The sequence below is a fragment of the Dromiciops gliroides genome, chromosome 3, assembly GCF_019393635.1.
Source record: "Dromiciops gliroides isolate mDroGli1 chromosome 3, mDroGli1.pri, whole genome shotgun sequence".
Taxonomy (NCBI): domain Eukaryota; kingdom Metazoa; phylum Chordata; class Mammalia; order Microbiotheria; family Microbiotheriidae; genus Dromiciops; species Dromiciops gliroides.
The window spans coordinates 480,249,990-480,265,982 of record NC_057863.1 but is presented as its reverse complement, the minus strand read 5'-3'; the positions used below and the strand labels follow the sequence as shown (position 1 = coordinate 480,265,982).

Below are 15,993 nucleotides of genomic sequence, written 5' to 3'. Positions count from 1 at the left end.
GTTTTCTGAAGAACAGTATGGAAATGGATAGAAATTAAACATGTCTTTCTAATAATATCCTTGATAAGGAATAGTAAAAAGCCTTACCACACCTCTACTATGGAAAAAAATAATCGAGGTATGGAATTATTTGGGTCAACCATCTCTGGGTAGACTATATTCCATGCAGCAATGCTCCTGATTGGACCTGACTACATCTCAGTACAGCTGGACCTTGCTATCCTCTAGGCACCCAATTGGATGTCCCTTGGCATTTCTTGGCATTTGATTGGACCTCATTTATCACATAGATCATAGGATCACAGATTTAGAAAAGGGAGGCAACTCATAACCATCTGGTCCCTGAACTCTCAATTAAGCAGAATATTCTGAGGCCCAGAGTGGTGCAATGACTTATCTTGTCCAAGGTCACAAAGGTAGACACTGTGAGAAACAATTTAAACTGAGATCTTCCGACTGCAAATTTGGAACTCTTTTTCCTGGACAATATTGCTTCTACTTTCTTTATTTTTGTTTTGTGGTTGTGGTTGTGGTTGTTGTTGTTGTTGTTTTGTGAGGCAATTGGGGTCAAGTGACTTGCCCAGTCACACAGCTAGTAAGTGTCAAGTGTCTGAGGCCAGGTTTGAACTCAGGTCATCCTGATTCCAGGGCCAATGCTCTATCTACTGTGCCACCTAACTGTCCCGCTTCTACTCTCTTGATCGCACTGGACCTCCCTATTTCTTGGCACTTGATTGAATTTCCCAATTTCTTGGTATTATCCTGCTAGAAGATGAGGAAATTTGACCAGGTTGCTCCCAGAAAATAGTAAAACTTCTGAGGAGCAAAAATTTATTTTTCTTTTCTGGGTCTAGATAAAGCTGTGTACAATGTAATTCCAGAAAATTCCCAGCTCTCAGGATATGGGAGGCAAAATTTTGCAAATTCTGATTGTTTCAACCACTGCTGTCATTTAAGACGTGGTCTATCATATGCCCTATGCCTGTAAACTGAAACTCCCTGAGTTAGATGCCAGCCTTCACGACTTTACATTCAGAGAAGAGAAACTTAGCAAATATTTTCCCAGGCTAGCTTCAACTTCTTTCTCATCCACAAGCAAATTCATTAATTTATTTTCTCATTCAATCTAGTGGTTAGTAGAGTGGGTGATCTTGGACAATCAAAAAGTTGACAACTTTGGAAATTTGTTCTTACTGGAAGTCACAAAGTTGGGAGAAAAACATTCTAAGGAGACAAGAAAGAAGAGAAAAGAGTGGGGGAAATTGTTCAAATTAATAATTAGGCACTACTATGAGAAGGAGACAGAGAAAATGAGTGTTTGAAAACATGGTGGTTTTTTTTTTCATGGGTAAACTTTGGAAATTGACTGCACAGAAGAAACAATGAGGCCATTAAAGCCTCATAACCTCAGAGAATTATGAGGGAACCCAATTACAAGAAATTAATCTAACCACTGCAGTTACAAGTTTTGAGTGTGTGTGTGTGTGTGTGTGTGTGTGTGTGTGTGTCTTAATTTTTTCTTCCCACAAAATGTAAACTTTTTTTCAGCCTGTTTTTCCTTCTAAGGAATTTCCCATGAATAAAACCAATGTTTTCACTTCAAAGTTTCTCTTCACAAAACAATGACACTGTTGAAATTTTCTAGAGGCTTTGGAAACCCTTTCAGTCATGCAAAGTTCTCCCTGCCCATCTGCATTAATAACATTGCATAATGCAGTGTGTCTGACAGGTCAGCCAAACAAGCCAAAACATTAACACCTCCTTTTCAGCTCTGAATGAATAGTTCTGATCCTGTGCATATTTACATATGGTAAGTGCCCTTCAACTCACTAAAGGGGAAAAAAATGTTAAAGCAACAAGGCTTCTCTCAGTAAATATGCAGATTTGCTTTTTTTTCCATTTCTATCTTTATCTGTAATCTTAATGCTTTGACAAATCAATTAATAAATAGAGCATGAAGTTGACAATGTCCATTGCACCATAGGAGAAATTCAATTTTTCATGGTCAGGATAGATGTTTTTGAGGTGGGGGGGGGGGTCTAAACTTCTGATTTTATTGGTGTGCAACATTCCCGGTGTGAAACACACAGACAGATATACAGATTGGCAACTGTGTAATTTTTCATCATACTGAGTTGCCTGAGGTACCAAGAACTTAATTTGCCCTTGGTCACTCTGCTACTAAGTGTTCAAGGCAGCACTTGAACCCAGATCTTGAGAACAACCTTTTATCTACCAAGCTATGCTGACTCTCATGAGAAATATAGGAAACTGTTTTTTGGTGTTTTTTTTAATTATTATTAATTTTTATAGGGCATTGTTAATTGTCAGTTTGACTTTCAAGTTCCACAGGAGGAAATGCATTGATGTCATAAAATGGTCCTATAAAAATGCTAAGTTTCTATGATCATTACTTTCCCATGCTGCATTCATATTAGAAAACTCACTTGAGCTAAATCCTTTTAACTTGTGGTAGGCAGGCATCTGGTGGGTACCTCAGGCAGGAGAAAGCTAGATGGATAGCTAGCTAGCTAGATATAGACACCCACGCACACCCACCCACATACCCACATACCCACATACAGGCAAGTATATGTGTATGTATATATGAGTGCATGTGTGTTATATATGTATACACATGCATATGTACGTATATGTACACAGGAATGTGTATGTGCACATGTGTGTATATATATGCATTTATATAGATGTGGGTGTATGCCCTCCATTAAACCTGTGCATTTCCACATCCTCATAAAACTCATTAAATAGTCTTTTCCTTATAGCTAGGATTGTACAATGATCAGAGCCCTTTTAAGCTTCATTATTAGGCTTTATAATAATGCTCCTTGCAATTCCTGCAGATTTCCTTGCACTAAGCAGAGGCATCACAAACATCTGCTGACTGACTGATTGATTGATTTTGTGACGTCACAAACTGAAGAGAATACAACAGATTAGACCTCACTTGTGTTTTTCCTTAGGCTAAACCTACTTTGAGGAAATCGCATCTTGGGAAACACGTGGGCGTGTTTCCGCAAGCCACAAAACAGCTAAAGCTACATATAACATCCTGGTAGAACAGGGATGCTTTCCATTCCCACCTAATTTGGAATAAAGGCATGCAAATGAACCCTGAGCATCCTTCCGCAGGAGGTTTCCTCGTTAAATACCCTCAGTTGGTGGTATTTTCCTATATCAACTCACTGTATAAATAGAGTACCAACTATTCCTTCATTTGTGACAATCTCCAACAGAGGAAAGAAACACACAGCTTATCTGCGTGGAGGTAATGGGAAGTTGACCAAAACAGTAGATAACATAAAGCTTTCTCTTTCTTGAATCTGGTCCCCCCACCAAAACCAGAAAGTTAAAAAAAAACTGCTAAACTTTTTTTTTTTTACAAAATAAAAGAAACTTTCATCTTATTTATGAAAAGAAAAAAAAGTTTGAGATGTTTGAAAACTCAACACCGATATAATCCATGGTCCCATAAAGAAAAATATGTACTTGTCTATAATTTAAGCCAGATATTCTTAATGATTAGGATTTCCCTCCATATTTGCTGATTGCGAACTTTTCCCTTATTTTTCTGGTTATAGTTGTAGTGCATACAGTACCATTTCAACCTGAAATTAAGCTGTTATCTAAATATCATCAGGATTATACATGTGGGGACCATGCAGAGAAATCTATCCTGCTGTGAAAATGCTTTGATACATTCACATTCATAAACTTAAAGACAAAACAATTTAAGGGAAGAGCAACAGAGAATGATTACTTACAAGAAAGAAAACAGACAAGCTTCCTATGTAGTTTAAAAAAAAAACCACACACACACATCCTTAATCACAACCCATAGGATGAATTTTTCCTTTTCAAAAATATTTTCCAGCAGAGGAAATAATCTAAATGCAATGGCAAATCAATTAATAAATCAAATATTTACTGAGAAGACAATGTGTACTGTACTGTAGGAGAAAAGAAAATTGCTGTCATCAGGATCTAAACCTATGATTTAATCGGCACTACTATTGCTCATATAGCCCCCATAAAGCCTAGGAAACCAGCCTGGAAATCATCATGTAGGAACTACATTCAGAAATAACTCTCTGCTTCCTACCTGACACAGGAAATTAGAAATTAGGAGTTGAAAGCTCCATAAAACACACTGGATACATATGGTCCAACTGTAAAATATTCCTACATTTTCATGTGGCATATCAATCCCTTAGAATGGCTTAGTTGAATGAACTGGGGGTCATGGGGTCAGAGATTTAGAGCTAAAGGGTCTTTAGAGGCCTTGAAGTTCAAACCTCTGGTGTCCTGGATGAGAAAATTGAGGACCAGAGAGGTGAGGTGACCTTGGAAACACTGCCTCTAAGTGCCTGAGGCAGGATCTGAAAACAGACTTCTCTGATTCCCAATTTCAGTGCCCCATCCACTGGATCCTAGTCTTAGCACTGGCACAAATTCACCCTGTAATGGAAAACAAATCAACATTTCCTCATATGTAAAATGAGGGAGCTGGACAAGATAAGTAGTCACTTCCAGATCTGAAATTCTATGATATGTTATATTTACACCCCTTGTTACCAGACTCACTTCAGTGAAACCCTGAAATGCAAGGATATACTCACTCCTATATAGCCTTTAATTCAAGATCATAGACTTAGAACTAGAAGGGTCCTCAGAGTTCATCTTATCCAACCTCTCCATTTAACAGATGAGGAAACTGAGATAGATAGAGGCTATGTGACTTGCCCAGGATCACACAACTAATAAGTATCTGAGTGAGGATTCAAATCTAGAGCTTCATTATTTTAAATCCAATGCTCTTTTTACTACATCACACTTTTTTTGTTGTTCAGTTGTATCAGAATCTTCATGACCCCATTTGGGGTCTTCTTGGCAAAGATACTGTAGTGGTTTACCATTTCCTTTTCCAGCTTATTTTATAGATGGGGACACTGAGGCAAACAGGGTTAAGTGACTTGCTCAGAGTCACATATCTAGTACGTGTCTAAGGCCAGATTTGAACTCAGGTCTTCCTGGCTCCAGGCCTGGTGCTCTATCCATTGTGCTACCTAATTGCCCAGAACTTATCCATTCAAAAAATTGTTCTGAAGAAAAGCCATTCCACTTAAAACAACAGTCAGCAATTGATTTATAAAGTTTTTAATTTATATATATATATATATATATATATATATATATATATATATATAAAAGGTTCCTCATTTAGTATTTTTCTCCAGGTTCCTTCTATCGTACTCCATAATCATTATATACTTCATAATAGTATAGTATTGCACACTATGGGCAGCTAAGTGGTGCAGTGGATAGAGTCCTGGGTCTGGAGTCAGGAAGAGTCATCATCCCGAGTTAAAATTTGGCCTCAGATACTTACTAGCTGTGTGACCTTGGTCACAGTCACTTGATCCTGCTTGCCTCCGTTTCCTCATCCATAAAATAAGCTGGAGAAGGAAAAGGCAAACTAACTCAATACTTCTGCCAAGAAAATCCCAAATGGGGTCATGAAGAGTTGGACACAACTGAAATGAATGAACAACAACAGGAGGGCTGGAACTCATGTTAGTTTCCCAATCTCTACCATACTTGAAGAACCATTTATCAAATGCCTAAAATGTGCCAACCAGCTAGTTGGCAAAGCAGATAGAATGCCAGGCCTGGAGTCAGGAAGACCTGAGTTCAAATCTGACCTCAGACACCTACTAGCTGTGTGACACTAGGCAAGCCACAAAGAGTTGGACACAACTGAAAGGGCTCAACAACAAACAATGCTATGAATCCAGTCAATAACAACTTATCAATTGACACAGCACTTTTAAGTTTCAAAGTATTTTACATACATTAGTTCATTTGAGCTTCACAACATCCGAAAGGTCAGTATTATAGCTATTATTATTCCCATTTTGTGGATGTCAAAACTGAGGCTCAGAGTGGTTAAATGACTTACCCCAGGTCACATAGTAAGTGATGGAGGCAGGAGAAGAATCCAGATTTTCCTTACTCACAGTCCAACATTCTGTGTCACAGATTTGCTATCTTCTAATCCTAATGTCCCATTAATGTGACTGGTATATTATCTTGTATGATATCACAAAATCTTACACTTTTGAAAATTCGCTTTGAGTTTCAAAGATCTATGGTTTTATGTTTTGTGGTTTTATGGGATTTTTTTGGAATGGTTTTAGGGTTTGTGAAGAAATTATCACTTGGGTGAGGGAGGGGTTGTACAAGATGGCAACCACTCATTTTATTGGAACTGTTATTTTGGGCTCCTCTCTAATTGTAATCATGGAGTACATGCAATTCAAAATGCTATGATGCAAACAGAAGTAAAATGTTAGAAAAAAATTTTAAGTAACTGACATTTATATAAACCCTTTAAGGCTTACAGTGTTTTATATGTCATTTTCCAGGCAGGGGGAATGGAAGAAAAGACATTTATGTTCATTTCAGTTTTCCAGTCCTCAAGTTAGACTGTGGTAGAGTTGCAGACAGGAATGATCACATAAGTAACATAAAAATGTGAGTAACTGGGGTAGGGATGGAGGAAAGAACTTTCAGCTGTAATCTGGGCGTGTCCAAATGGGGCAATCCGCCTACCCATCCTTTCTATAATTAGAAGGAAGTTCTCTGGAGTTTGTCTTAAAGAAAGAATTTTTCTGTTCTTCTCCTATAAGGGAAGCGGGGGAAGGGCTTTCTTGCTTCAGCAACCATGCTTTGTAACCAGACAAGGAAAATGAGGCTGAACAGAAAACATGGTATGACTTTCCCTAATCCATTCAAGGTTCTTATCCTTTTTTTCTGAATTATTCATCTCCCTCTATTGATAATATCTTTTCTCTTTATCCCACACCTTCTTCTCCATCTTGTAAAATGTCTTTCCTTCCACACCTCTTTTCCTCTGACAGAGACAGAGTGACTGCTATCATCCGTGGAGCTTCTCCATCCATTTCCCTACTCTTGGATTTTGGCTTCATCATACAGGATTTGGCAACCACCATGTAAAAGGCTGAGTATTTTCTCAGATGCTCAAATGCTTCTAGTCAAAGTTGACCATTGATGCTGGCCCCATTGGAAAAATGCACAAAGTACAAGCTACCTATCACATGCCTAATTGGCCACTAAGACAACGGAAGCATGTCCACATAGGACTCGGGGAAAAATAACTGAAGAAGGGCATGAATAACCGTCGTGGAAATTAGAGCAATAGGATATAAATAACAGTAACCATTTTTGAGTGGAAAGATCTGTGGACTCAGTATCTAGAGGCTTTGTGTCAGACCCTGGCTTTGAAACTTACTTACTAGCTATGTGACGATGAGTGATACATAACTTCTCTGATTTGTGATTGTGGCCTCTTACAGAATAGGGATAGTAAAACTTAAATTCCCTACTTCACAAGGTTAGAATAGGGGAAATGTTTTGTAAACCATAGGGCACTATAAAACGCAAGTTATTATTATCATCATTATAAAATTGTGTCAGTTGTTTTTCAATCGTGTCCCACTCTTTGTGATCCCATTTGGGGTTTTCTTGACAAAGATACTGGAGTGGTTTGCCATTTTCTTCTCCAGCTCATTTTGCAGATGAGGAAACGGAGATAGGAAGGCCCAGCTGAGGATGGATTTGAACTCAGGAAGATGTCTTCCTGACTCCACACCCAGAACTCTAGCCATTACACCACTTAGCTACCCTTATCATAAAATTACTGCTCCCCAAAAACTTCTTTGAGAGGTAATAAAGTAACTATAACCTCTTCTTTTTTTAATCTTTCCAAGAAAGAGCTTCCTATACAACAGCCATCATAGCAATTTTGTTTGTATCCACTCATTTCCCTAGTCCATTTATCTCTCTTCTGAATTCCTAACATTTCCCTCGACCAGACCCTTTGCCTCTGAATAGCTTCCACCTCATTCCTCACAGACGTCCATGTTTTTCATATCTCTATGGAAATCAGTTTTTCACTGAAGTTTTCCACTCTAGGCTAGCCCTTTCATTAACATCTACTCACTTTTCTTTTTAAAAAGTGGAAAGAAAAGAGGCATGAACCCAGGACAAATATACTCATTATAAATATAATTGTCTAGGAATTGAAGCAGGAAACCCCCTCCTGCCCCACCAGATAGGAAGGATAAAAGGACTACACAAAGAAAGGAGTTCTGGAAGATGTGCCAGAACCAGGAACTAGGTGGTACGCCTAATGGTCAAAGGTGGTGAATTTCCTTGTACATGAGTCACTTTTCAGTGAGTCAGTGGGAATCTCATCAAAGGTACAAATCCCTTTTGTATTTCGTCAGGCCCTGCTGACTCCCCAGTGCGTATCCAAAGCTAGCTTACAAGGGATAGGATCCACATGGCGTAGCTGTACCACCAATTCAGATGGTTGTTTTTGGCCACTGTCTATGCTTGAGATCTCTACCAGAAGGTCACTAAGGGCTTAGTATTTTATTCAATGTGACATAAAGCTCTGAGAATATCCCATGACCCCCCAAAAGTAAGTAATCATGAAATTACAGCAGCTCAGTTTCATTACTCTTTCTAGAAGACAAGTACAAGGCCCTGAACTTGTCAATTTGTACTTCAGGCTCTCCAAAGTTGATGTAAAAATTTGTTTGATTTTTCTCTCTATCATGTAATTAAATGTGCTCACTGTCAATAGCAATAAGTTCTAAGAAAAATGGGAACAACCACAAAAAATGCTCCTCTTTATCTTTTAGCTTATTATCTGGAAAGGCATTTCTGGAGATAATTCAGTAATGAGTACTTAGCCACTGAACATGGAACTCAATGATATTGTCACAATATATTTTTCTATGTGCTAGAAAATTCAAGGTCATTGTTAAATTAAGAGCAAACAACACCATATACCAGATTTCCCAAAATAAAAACAGTGACAACGTTGTTAGGGAACCATTTGAACGACTTGTATTATAACATCTAAATCATTCTCTTTGGGTTAAACCCAAGAATGAACACGTATAGGAGGTTATTGGAGCTTTAAGTGACAGGTTTTATGCTTTCCCCTTTCAATGATATTCAATATTTCCATTAATCTTATTCACATCAAGTAGAAATATCCCCATTTCTAAAGACATGGTTAATCTGTGGCCAGTTGGGATACAATGCCAAATAACACTTAGAAAGACACATTCTTACCATTAATAAATATATAGATTGTAGATTCTGTTCTCTTTTTCTTTGAAACAGGTGTCGATAAGTATCTGCAGCTATAGTAGCCCGTGTGATTGGCCTGCGCCCTGCCCAAGGTCAGAGTACTGCAGAACTGTTTACCATTCCTCCCACATACAGATGTGGTGATGCTCAGTCTTTTGCTTTCTTTACTCACAGTCTTAGGCAAAGACCATGAATGGGCCACTTCCCCCCTGTAATCAAAGATAAGGAAACAAAAAACAATGACATCGGGGTATTGTGGCACAGCGACAGTTCCCAACTATTCATTTTATTTGGACCGCTATTTCAGGGTCCTCTCTAATTGTAGTAACCTTCCTCTTCGACACAAAAGCAATACTTTTTTTTTAAAAAAGCTTTAAAACAATGCTTAAAATAAGGAGTCAAAGAGATTTGGGGGTTTTCTCATCAGTATGTTATTTAAAAAAAACAACAAACTGGCAAAACCAAATCTTGTCATTCCATAGCCCCCTAAACCTCTCCCTTTTAGCAGATGATCCTGATTCATATTTTATATCAAAGTAATAAACACCATTTGGTTACTACTTCATGTTTCTATTCCTCCAGCTCAACCCCCCCCCCCCCCCGCAAAAAACCATCCCCTATTCTCTTTTCTCCAATCACAAAGAAAGAGTTGGCTTTTCTTCTCACCAAGACCAACCCTTCTACTTGCATCTTTGATCTTTCCTCCTCCCATATTCCCTAGGAATTTGCCCCTTTAATTATTCCCTCCCTCTCTGACCTTCATTCTCTCTTTACCTGTTTCTTCCCTGCTGCCTAGGAACATGCCTATATTTCCCCTATATTAAAATAATCTTCCTTTAACCATGCTATCTTATATCTCTCTTCTATTTCATAGGCAAACTTCTAGAAAAAGCCATCTATACTCATCTATATTCCATTTCCTCATCTTCTAATCCTTAACACTTTTAATTCTGGTTTCCAAATTCATACTTTACTGAAACTGCTCTATCCAAGGTTACCAATTATCTCCTAATTGCTAGATCCCATGACCTCATTCTTGATTGTGCCCTCTTCCTTGGAATTCTTCCCTCCATGGCTTTTTACAACATAGCTCTCTCCTGGTTCTCCTCTTAACTGTCTGAATCCTTCTCAGTCTCTGCTGGATAATCATCCACATCTGACTTTCTATGTGTGAGTATGTCCTGGGCCCGCTTTTGACTCTATTGGCTCTCTTATCAGCTTCCAAAGGTGCTGTTTTCAACCTATCTAGTCCTTAACTCTGCTGAGTTCCAGTACTACATCACACACTGTCTATTGATTATCTCCCTCCACTGGATGTCCTATGAATCCCAAGTCCCACATGTCCAAAACAGAGATCATTATCATTTTCCTCAAACCAATCCCCCTTTCTTACTTCCTCACTTTTGTCAAGGGCATCACCACACTTCTAGTCAACTAGATTCATAACCTTGGAGTTATTCTCAATTCTTTAATCTCTTTTATCTTTCATGTTCAATTAGTTGCCTAGATGTCACTTCTACTTCCATAGCTCTTGCAGCTGTCCACTTCTTCTCTTTCACATAGTTACCATAATTGATGAAGCCATAGTGACCTCCTGCCTGGACTACTGCAATAGTCTCCTGATTGGCCTTCCTGCCTCTGGCTTCTCTCCTCACCAATCTATCCTTTCTACAAACAGCTGCCAAATGGATATTCTTAAAACACGTCTGACCATGTCACCCCCCTACTCAAAAAGCTTCAGTTACTCTTACTGCTTCCAGAGTAAAATGCAGACCCCCTCATTTGATGTTTATAGTTCATTGCAATGTAGTTCACATTATTCTTCCTCATGAACAGTACATTTTAGCCAGACTTCCTTAATTTCTGTTCTTCTTTTACAGACTGAATTCTATGACTGAAAAGTTTTTCTTCCTTACCTATGCCTCTGGGAATACCTACCTCCATTTAAGATTTACCCCAAGTGTTACCTCCTCAATGAGGTCTTTCTTGGTCCTTTGAAATTTAATTTGCATATATGTGTATGTTGATATACATGTATAGTTTAGTATATTTCTATATAATTATGTATATTCATACTTACCATGTACACACACACACATATATATATAAATACAATGTAGTGTTTACTCACTATGTGTTATTTCATCCTAGAAAATGTAAATTCTTTGAGATAAGAGACTACTTCATTTTCATCTTTTGATCTCCAGCACTTAGCACAGTTCCTTCCTTGCACATAGTAGGCATTTAATACATATTTATTAAATTAGATTGAGCTGACTCAAACTGAATTGGTTTTCTTGAAACAACATTCACCTTTCCCAAACACTGGGGGTCATTTAACATGCTATACCTCCCTAAGAGACTAATTCAAAATGGTACCAGGGAATGATTAGACATAGGGAAGGCTGGAACCAGTGTCTACTTGTCAGTGTCCCAAACCAATCCCATCACTCACCTGCACTTAAGATATAATGTCTGGTCTGCTTGCATGACATATTGTGTGCCTTTTAAACTTAGTTCAGGTCCTTTCAATTTTGACCCTGAACTGGATCCTGAAAAAAAAAATAAAAATTATTATTGGTAAGTTGCCCCAACCTTTTTCTTCTTTCAAGTTTACCTTCATTCTAAAGAACAAATTTTCATCTTGAATTTCCCCCATCTTTCTCTAAGATAAGGGTCCCCAGTTATGCTGATCAAATAGCCAGCAATAATTAACAGGGCTGAGATCTTTCTTGAATTTTACACTATTAGTATGATTTAGTTCCACAACAGAGGAGTTCTTTGTCCAACACCTAACACCATATACTCTAGAAGAAAAAAAGCTTATTTATTCCAGTCTTTACAAAACAGAGCAGATAGAGTCAGAATGCTATGATAAGGGCAGAGTAGAAAGCAGCTCTCTCAGCAGCTTGCCTTGAGAGGTGGTGGGCAGGTTGAATTCTATCTCTTCCATTTATGTACAAATGAGAATCAGCAGCATGACATCCTGGCTGGGGAATGCTTGGGATTGGGAAGACTGGGTTTCAAATTCTGCCTCTGACAGATATTAGTTATGTGATCATAGTCAAGTTGGTATATCCAGGCAATTATCTAAAATTATGATGTTTCCGCAGCAGAAATTCTCTATACCAATGGAATTAAAGGTTTATATATAATTTTAAAAACCTAAACATTCATGTATAGGTATAATTATAATAATTTTAATAATTCTTTACATCTAATTACAAAACACTTTCCTTGAGAAAGCTATTAATACTCCCTGCTTCTACTTCCTCTTCTTGTACTCACTTCTGGACTCTGCAATCCAGCTTCTAAATTCATCATTTAACTAAAATCATTCTCTCAAAAGTTACTAGTGATCCTTTAATTGCAAAATCCAATGCCTTTTTCTCAATCCTCATCTTTCTTGACTTTTTTGCAGCCTGTGATACTGTCAATATGCTTCCCCTCCTGAATTCTCTCTCTCCTCTGGGTTCTTATGACACCACACTCTTCTGAAACTTTTCCTATTTGTATGACCTCTCTTTGCTGGTTCTTTATCCATGTCATGCCCAGGGTATATTTTCTCTTTTCACTCTATACTATCACTTGGTGATCTCATCAGTCCTCCTGTGTTCAATTATCAGCCCTAGGAAATCCATTTATCCAGTCATAATCATTCTCTTGAATTCCAGCCTCACATCACCAACTGCCTCTTGGACATTTCAAATCCAATGTTTCATAGACATCAAAACTCAACATATCTAAAGCATAACTCATTATCTTTCTCCCCTCTTAAAAATTCTCTATTTTCAAAGGCACCATCATCCCTCCCAATTATCCAAGCTGACAGACTCAATAGTATCCTGGAGTCCTCAATCTTATTCACCTTATTTACTTACTCAATCTTACTCACCTTATTCATCCAATCTATTGCCACACCTTTCTCCTTCACAGAATAGTTTTCCTTGTCTCCACTCATAACTACCATTGTAGTTCAGTCCCTCATCACTTTGTGTCTAGACTTATTGCCACATTGTTGTTGTTTGTCTTTCATTCTCAAAGGGGACCACTGATATCCTGAGGGTGGTGTCTTGACAGAGCTGTACAAAGTCATTGGCTGCACTCTCTCCTCCAGAGTCATTGAGAAAGACAAAGGTCAAAATGACAGGAGATAGCCCTGGGGAAGTAGTAGGTAATCTTGATCTTTCTAAATTAAAGTTTTTCCCAGGTCTCAGTTTGTCTGAGGCCATGCCCATTTAACGACTAAGAATTGGGTAAGAGAAGAGTCAAGACAAAAAGAGGGACAACTAGGTGGCACAGTGGATAAAGCACTGGTCCTGGATTCAGGAGGACCCGAGTTTAAATTTGACCTCAGACACTTGACACTTACTAGTTGTTTGACCCTGGGCAAAGTCACTTAACCCTCATCATCCCACAAAGGAAAAAAGAGTCAAGACAAAAGATGGTTCAATTTACCATTACAAAGATATCAGTCTGAGAGTTTCTGGCCAGAACAGAAAACAATTGCTATTTACACTCATTCTAAGCCATGCATTTGGTCTCTCTCCCCCACCCCAATAATCTGTTCTTCACTCAGCTGTCAAAGTGATTTTATAAAGCCTAGGTCTGACCATGTCACATCCTTCCACCCACAACTCAATAATCTCTAGTGGTTTCCTACTACTTATAGGGTCAAATATAAAATCCTGTGTTTGTCTTTTAAAGTTCTTCATAACCTGGCCTCTTCCTACCTCCAAAATGTTCTTAGGCTTTACTCCCCTCTACACATTGCATGGTCCAGCTCCTCTGGCCCAGCTTCTCACATAAAACTACATCTCCCATCTCCAAACCTTTGCACTGACTCTCCCCCAATCCTTGAATGCTCTTTCTTCCCCTTCACCTCTTAGCTTCAGTAGCTTCCCTCAAGATTCCAATCCAACTTCACCTTTGGTTGGAGTTCTCTCCTGGTCCATTGAATCCTTCTTCTCTGAGATTACCAAATATTTCTCGTATGTACCTACTTACACATTGTCTCCCCCATTAGAACACAAGCCCCTTGAGAGCAGAAGTTACTTCACTTTTCTCTTTGTATCCCTAGCACAGTGCCTGCTATTTTGTAAGTGCTTAATAAAGGCTTATTGACTGACTTACCGATAGATGGCATTTGATTCACACAACTTTAAATATTATCCCATTTTTACAAACGAGAACAATGAAGTTGTTTCTATTACACAACAGATAGAGATCCTGAGGATAAAGGAAGAGTTGGAAAGCAAATCTAAGTTGGCTGCATTTTGGGAATTTTTTACCTTAATACATCAACTTCTACAACATGATACATGGTAGAAGAGTAGTTTAAAATGCTGGATTCTAGGTCTGTGAGACAAAAGTAAGTGTGAGTTTCTATGGTTACCTCCATATTCTCTACTCTTTCCTTTATCTATATGCATAACAAAGTTATTAATTTTCTAAATGCCATAATATTCCTGTCTGCAGATTGTAATGATGAGACTGCTTCTATGTGTCAAGGGAATATTTTAATAGTTAAGTTTATTTTTAAGATGTTAAGTTGCTACCTTCCACCAAAGTCCGATGCCAATATTTCATCATGCCATGGAGGTAACCTTAAGGTCCAATAATCAGTGTTTGTGGAGTGTAACTTTTGGAAGGTCCTACTAAGCTGGAGAGACTCTGAATATGGCCCAGCAAATATGGACACCACAGTGGACCAGTCTGAGAACCTACTTAGATAAATGGAGACATCTCATCGCCATAATGTTGACCATGGCACCTCGTGAAAGTTAGTTAATCAGACTTTATTCATTTGATGTTCTCCACCAGCCTTACCTTCTAGCCACACTGTGTTACTAGCTGCTTCCTAAACTCAACACTCCATCTTCTGCCTGCATATGGTCATAAAGGACTTCCCCTCATGTCCACAATGTACTCCCCTCCTCATCTTCCTCTCACAATAAACTTCATCTTCTTTTGAAACCCAGCTTAATCATCTTCCTCTGTGATTCCTTCCATCCCAATTGTTGGTGGTTTTTTCCATCTCAATTTTCCTTGTTTTATATTTTATTGCCCTGTAAGTATGTGAGCCCCTTCAGAGTAGGGCTTATCTTATATTTCTGTGTGTATCCCTAGCACTTTGCACACAGGAAACTATTGATGTTCATTCATTCATGTAAAACAATAACTATACTTTGTCTTGGAATCTCCTGTGCCTGCCAGAGGGCCTTACGCATAGCAAACACTTTAATAAATCTTTGCTGAATTGAACTGAAGCACTAAAATAGGGATCTACTTTGGATTGGGATTCACACAACCTTTTCCAACCCATTTTTTTTTTTTACTCCTAGAATGCCACTGCCTTATTGTAACGTTATCAGGAGGTGATTTCCAAGAGTAAATCTCATGTGAAGCCTAGAATAATTACCCCACCATGGAGCTCTAAGGGAGGTTGGAATTTTCCACTCCTCTACTTTAGCACCCTGAGCTCTCTGAATAAAAAGAATTACTTCCTCCCCTCCCCCTCCTATAAAGTAGTCTGTCCGCAAACTATTGTTTTCATTACTGTTAAGAAAGCTGTCAAACCATACTGGGCCATAATAATGACCCTGGAAATCTTAAAAAAATAAAATGAATCCTTTTCATCTTATAGGTGAGGAAACTAAGACCCAGAGACCTGCTTGGGATCAGACAGGTAGTAGTAAATGCAACATGGGAACCCCAGGTTTTCTGACTCCTAATCCAATTGTGTTTCCTTTATACCACACTGCATCCTGTGCAGTTCAGTTTCCC

At 38.4% G+C, this 15,993-nt stretch overlaps 1 protein-coding gene across 2 annotated transcripts in view; it reads right to left on the bottom strand.

Annotated features, from left to right (window-relative positions):
- FLT1 (fms related receptor tyrosine kinase 1) overlaps window positions 1-15,993 on the bottom strand; it is a 204,539-nt gene that overhangs the window by 165,745 nt on the left and 22,801 nt on the right. For both annotated transcript variants that reach the window (XR_006355646.1, XM_043994779.1), the window contains exons 2-3: window positions 11,663-11,759; window positions 9,190-9,416 (exon numbers count right to left, since the gene is read on the bottom strand). Coding sequence is in view for 1 of the 2 variants with exons in the window: in XM_043994779.1 (XP_043850714.1) it covers window positions 9,190-9,416; window positions 11,663-11,759 (324 nt within the window). In the remaining variant the exon portion in view is untranslated. The remainder of the gene's footprint in view (window positions 1-9,189; window positions 9,417-11,662; window positions 11,760-15,993) is intronic.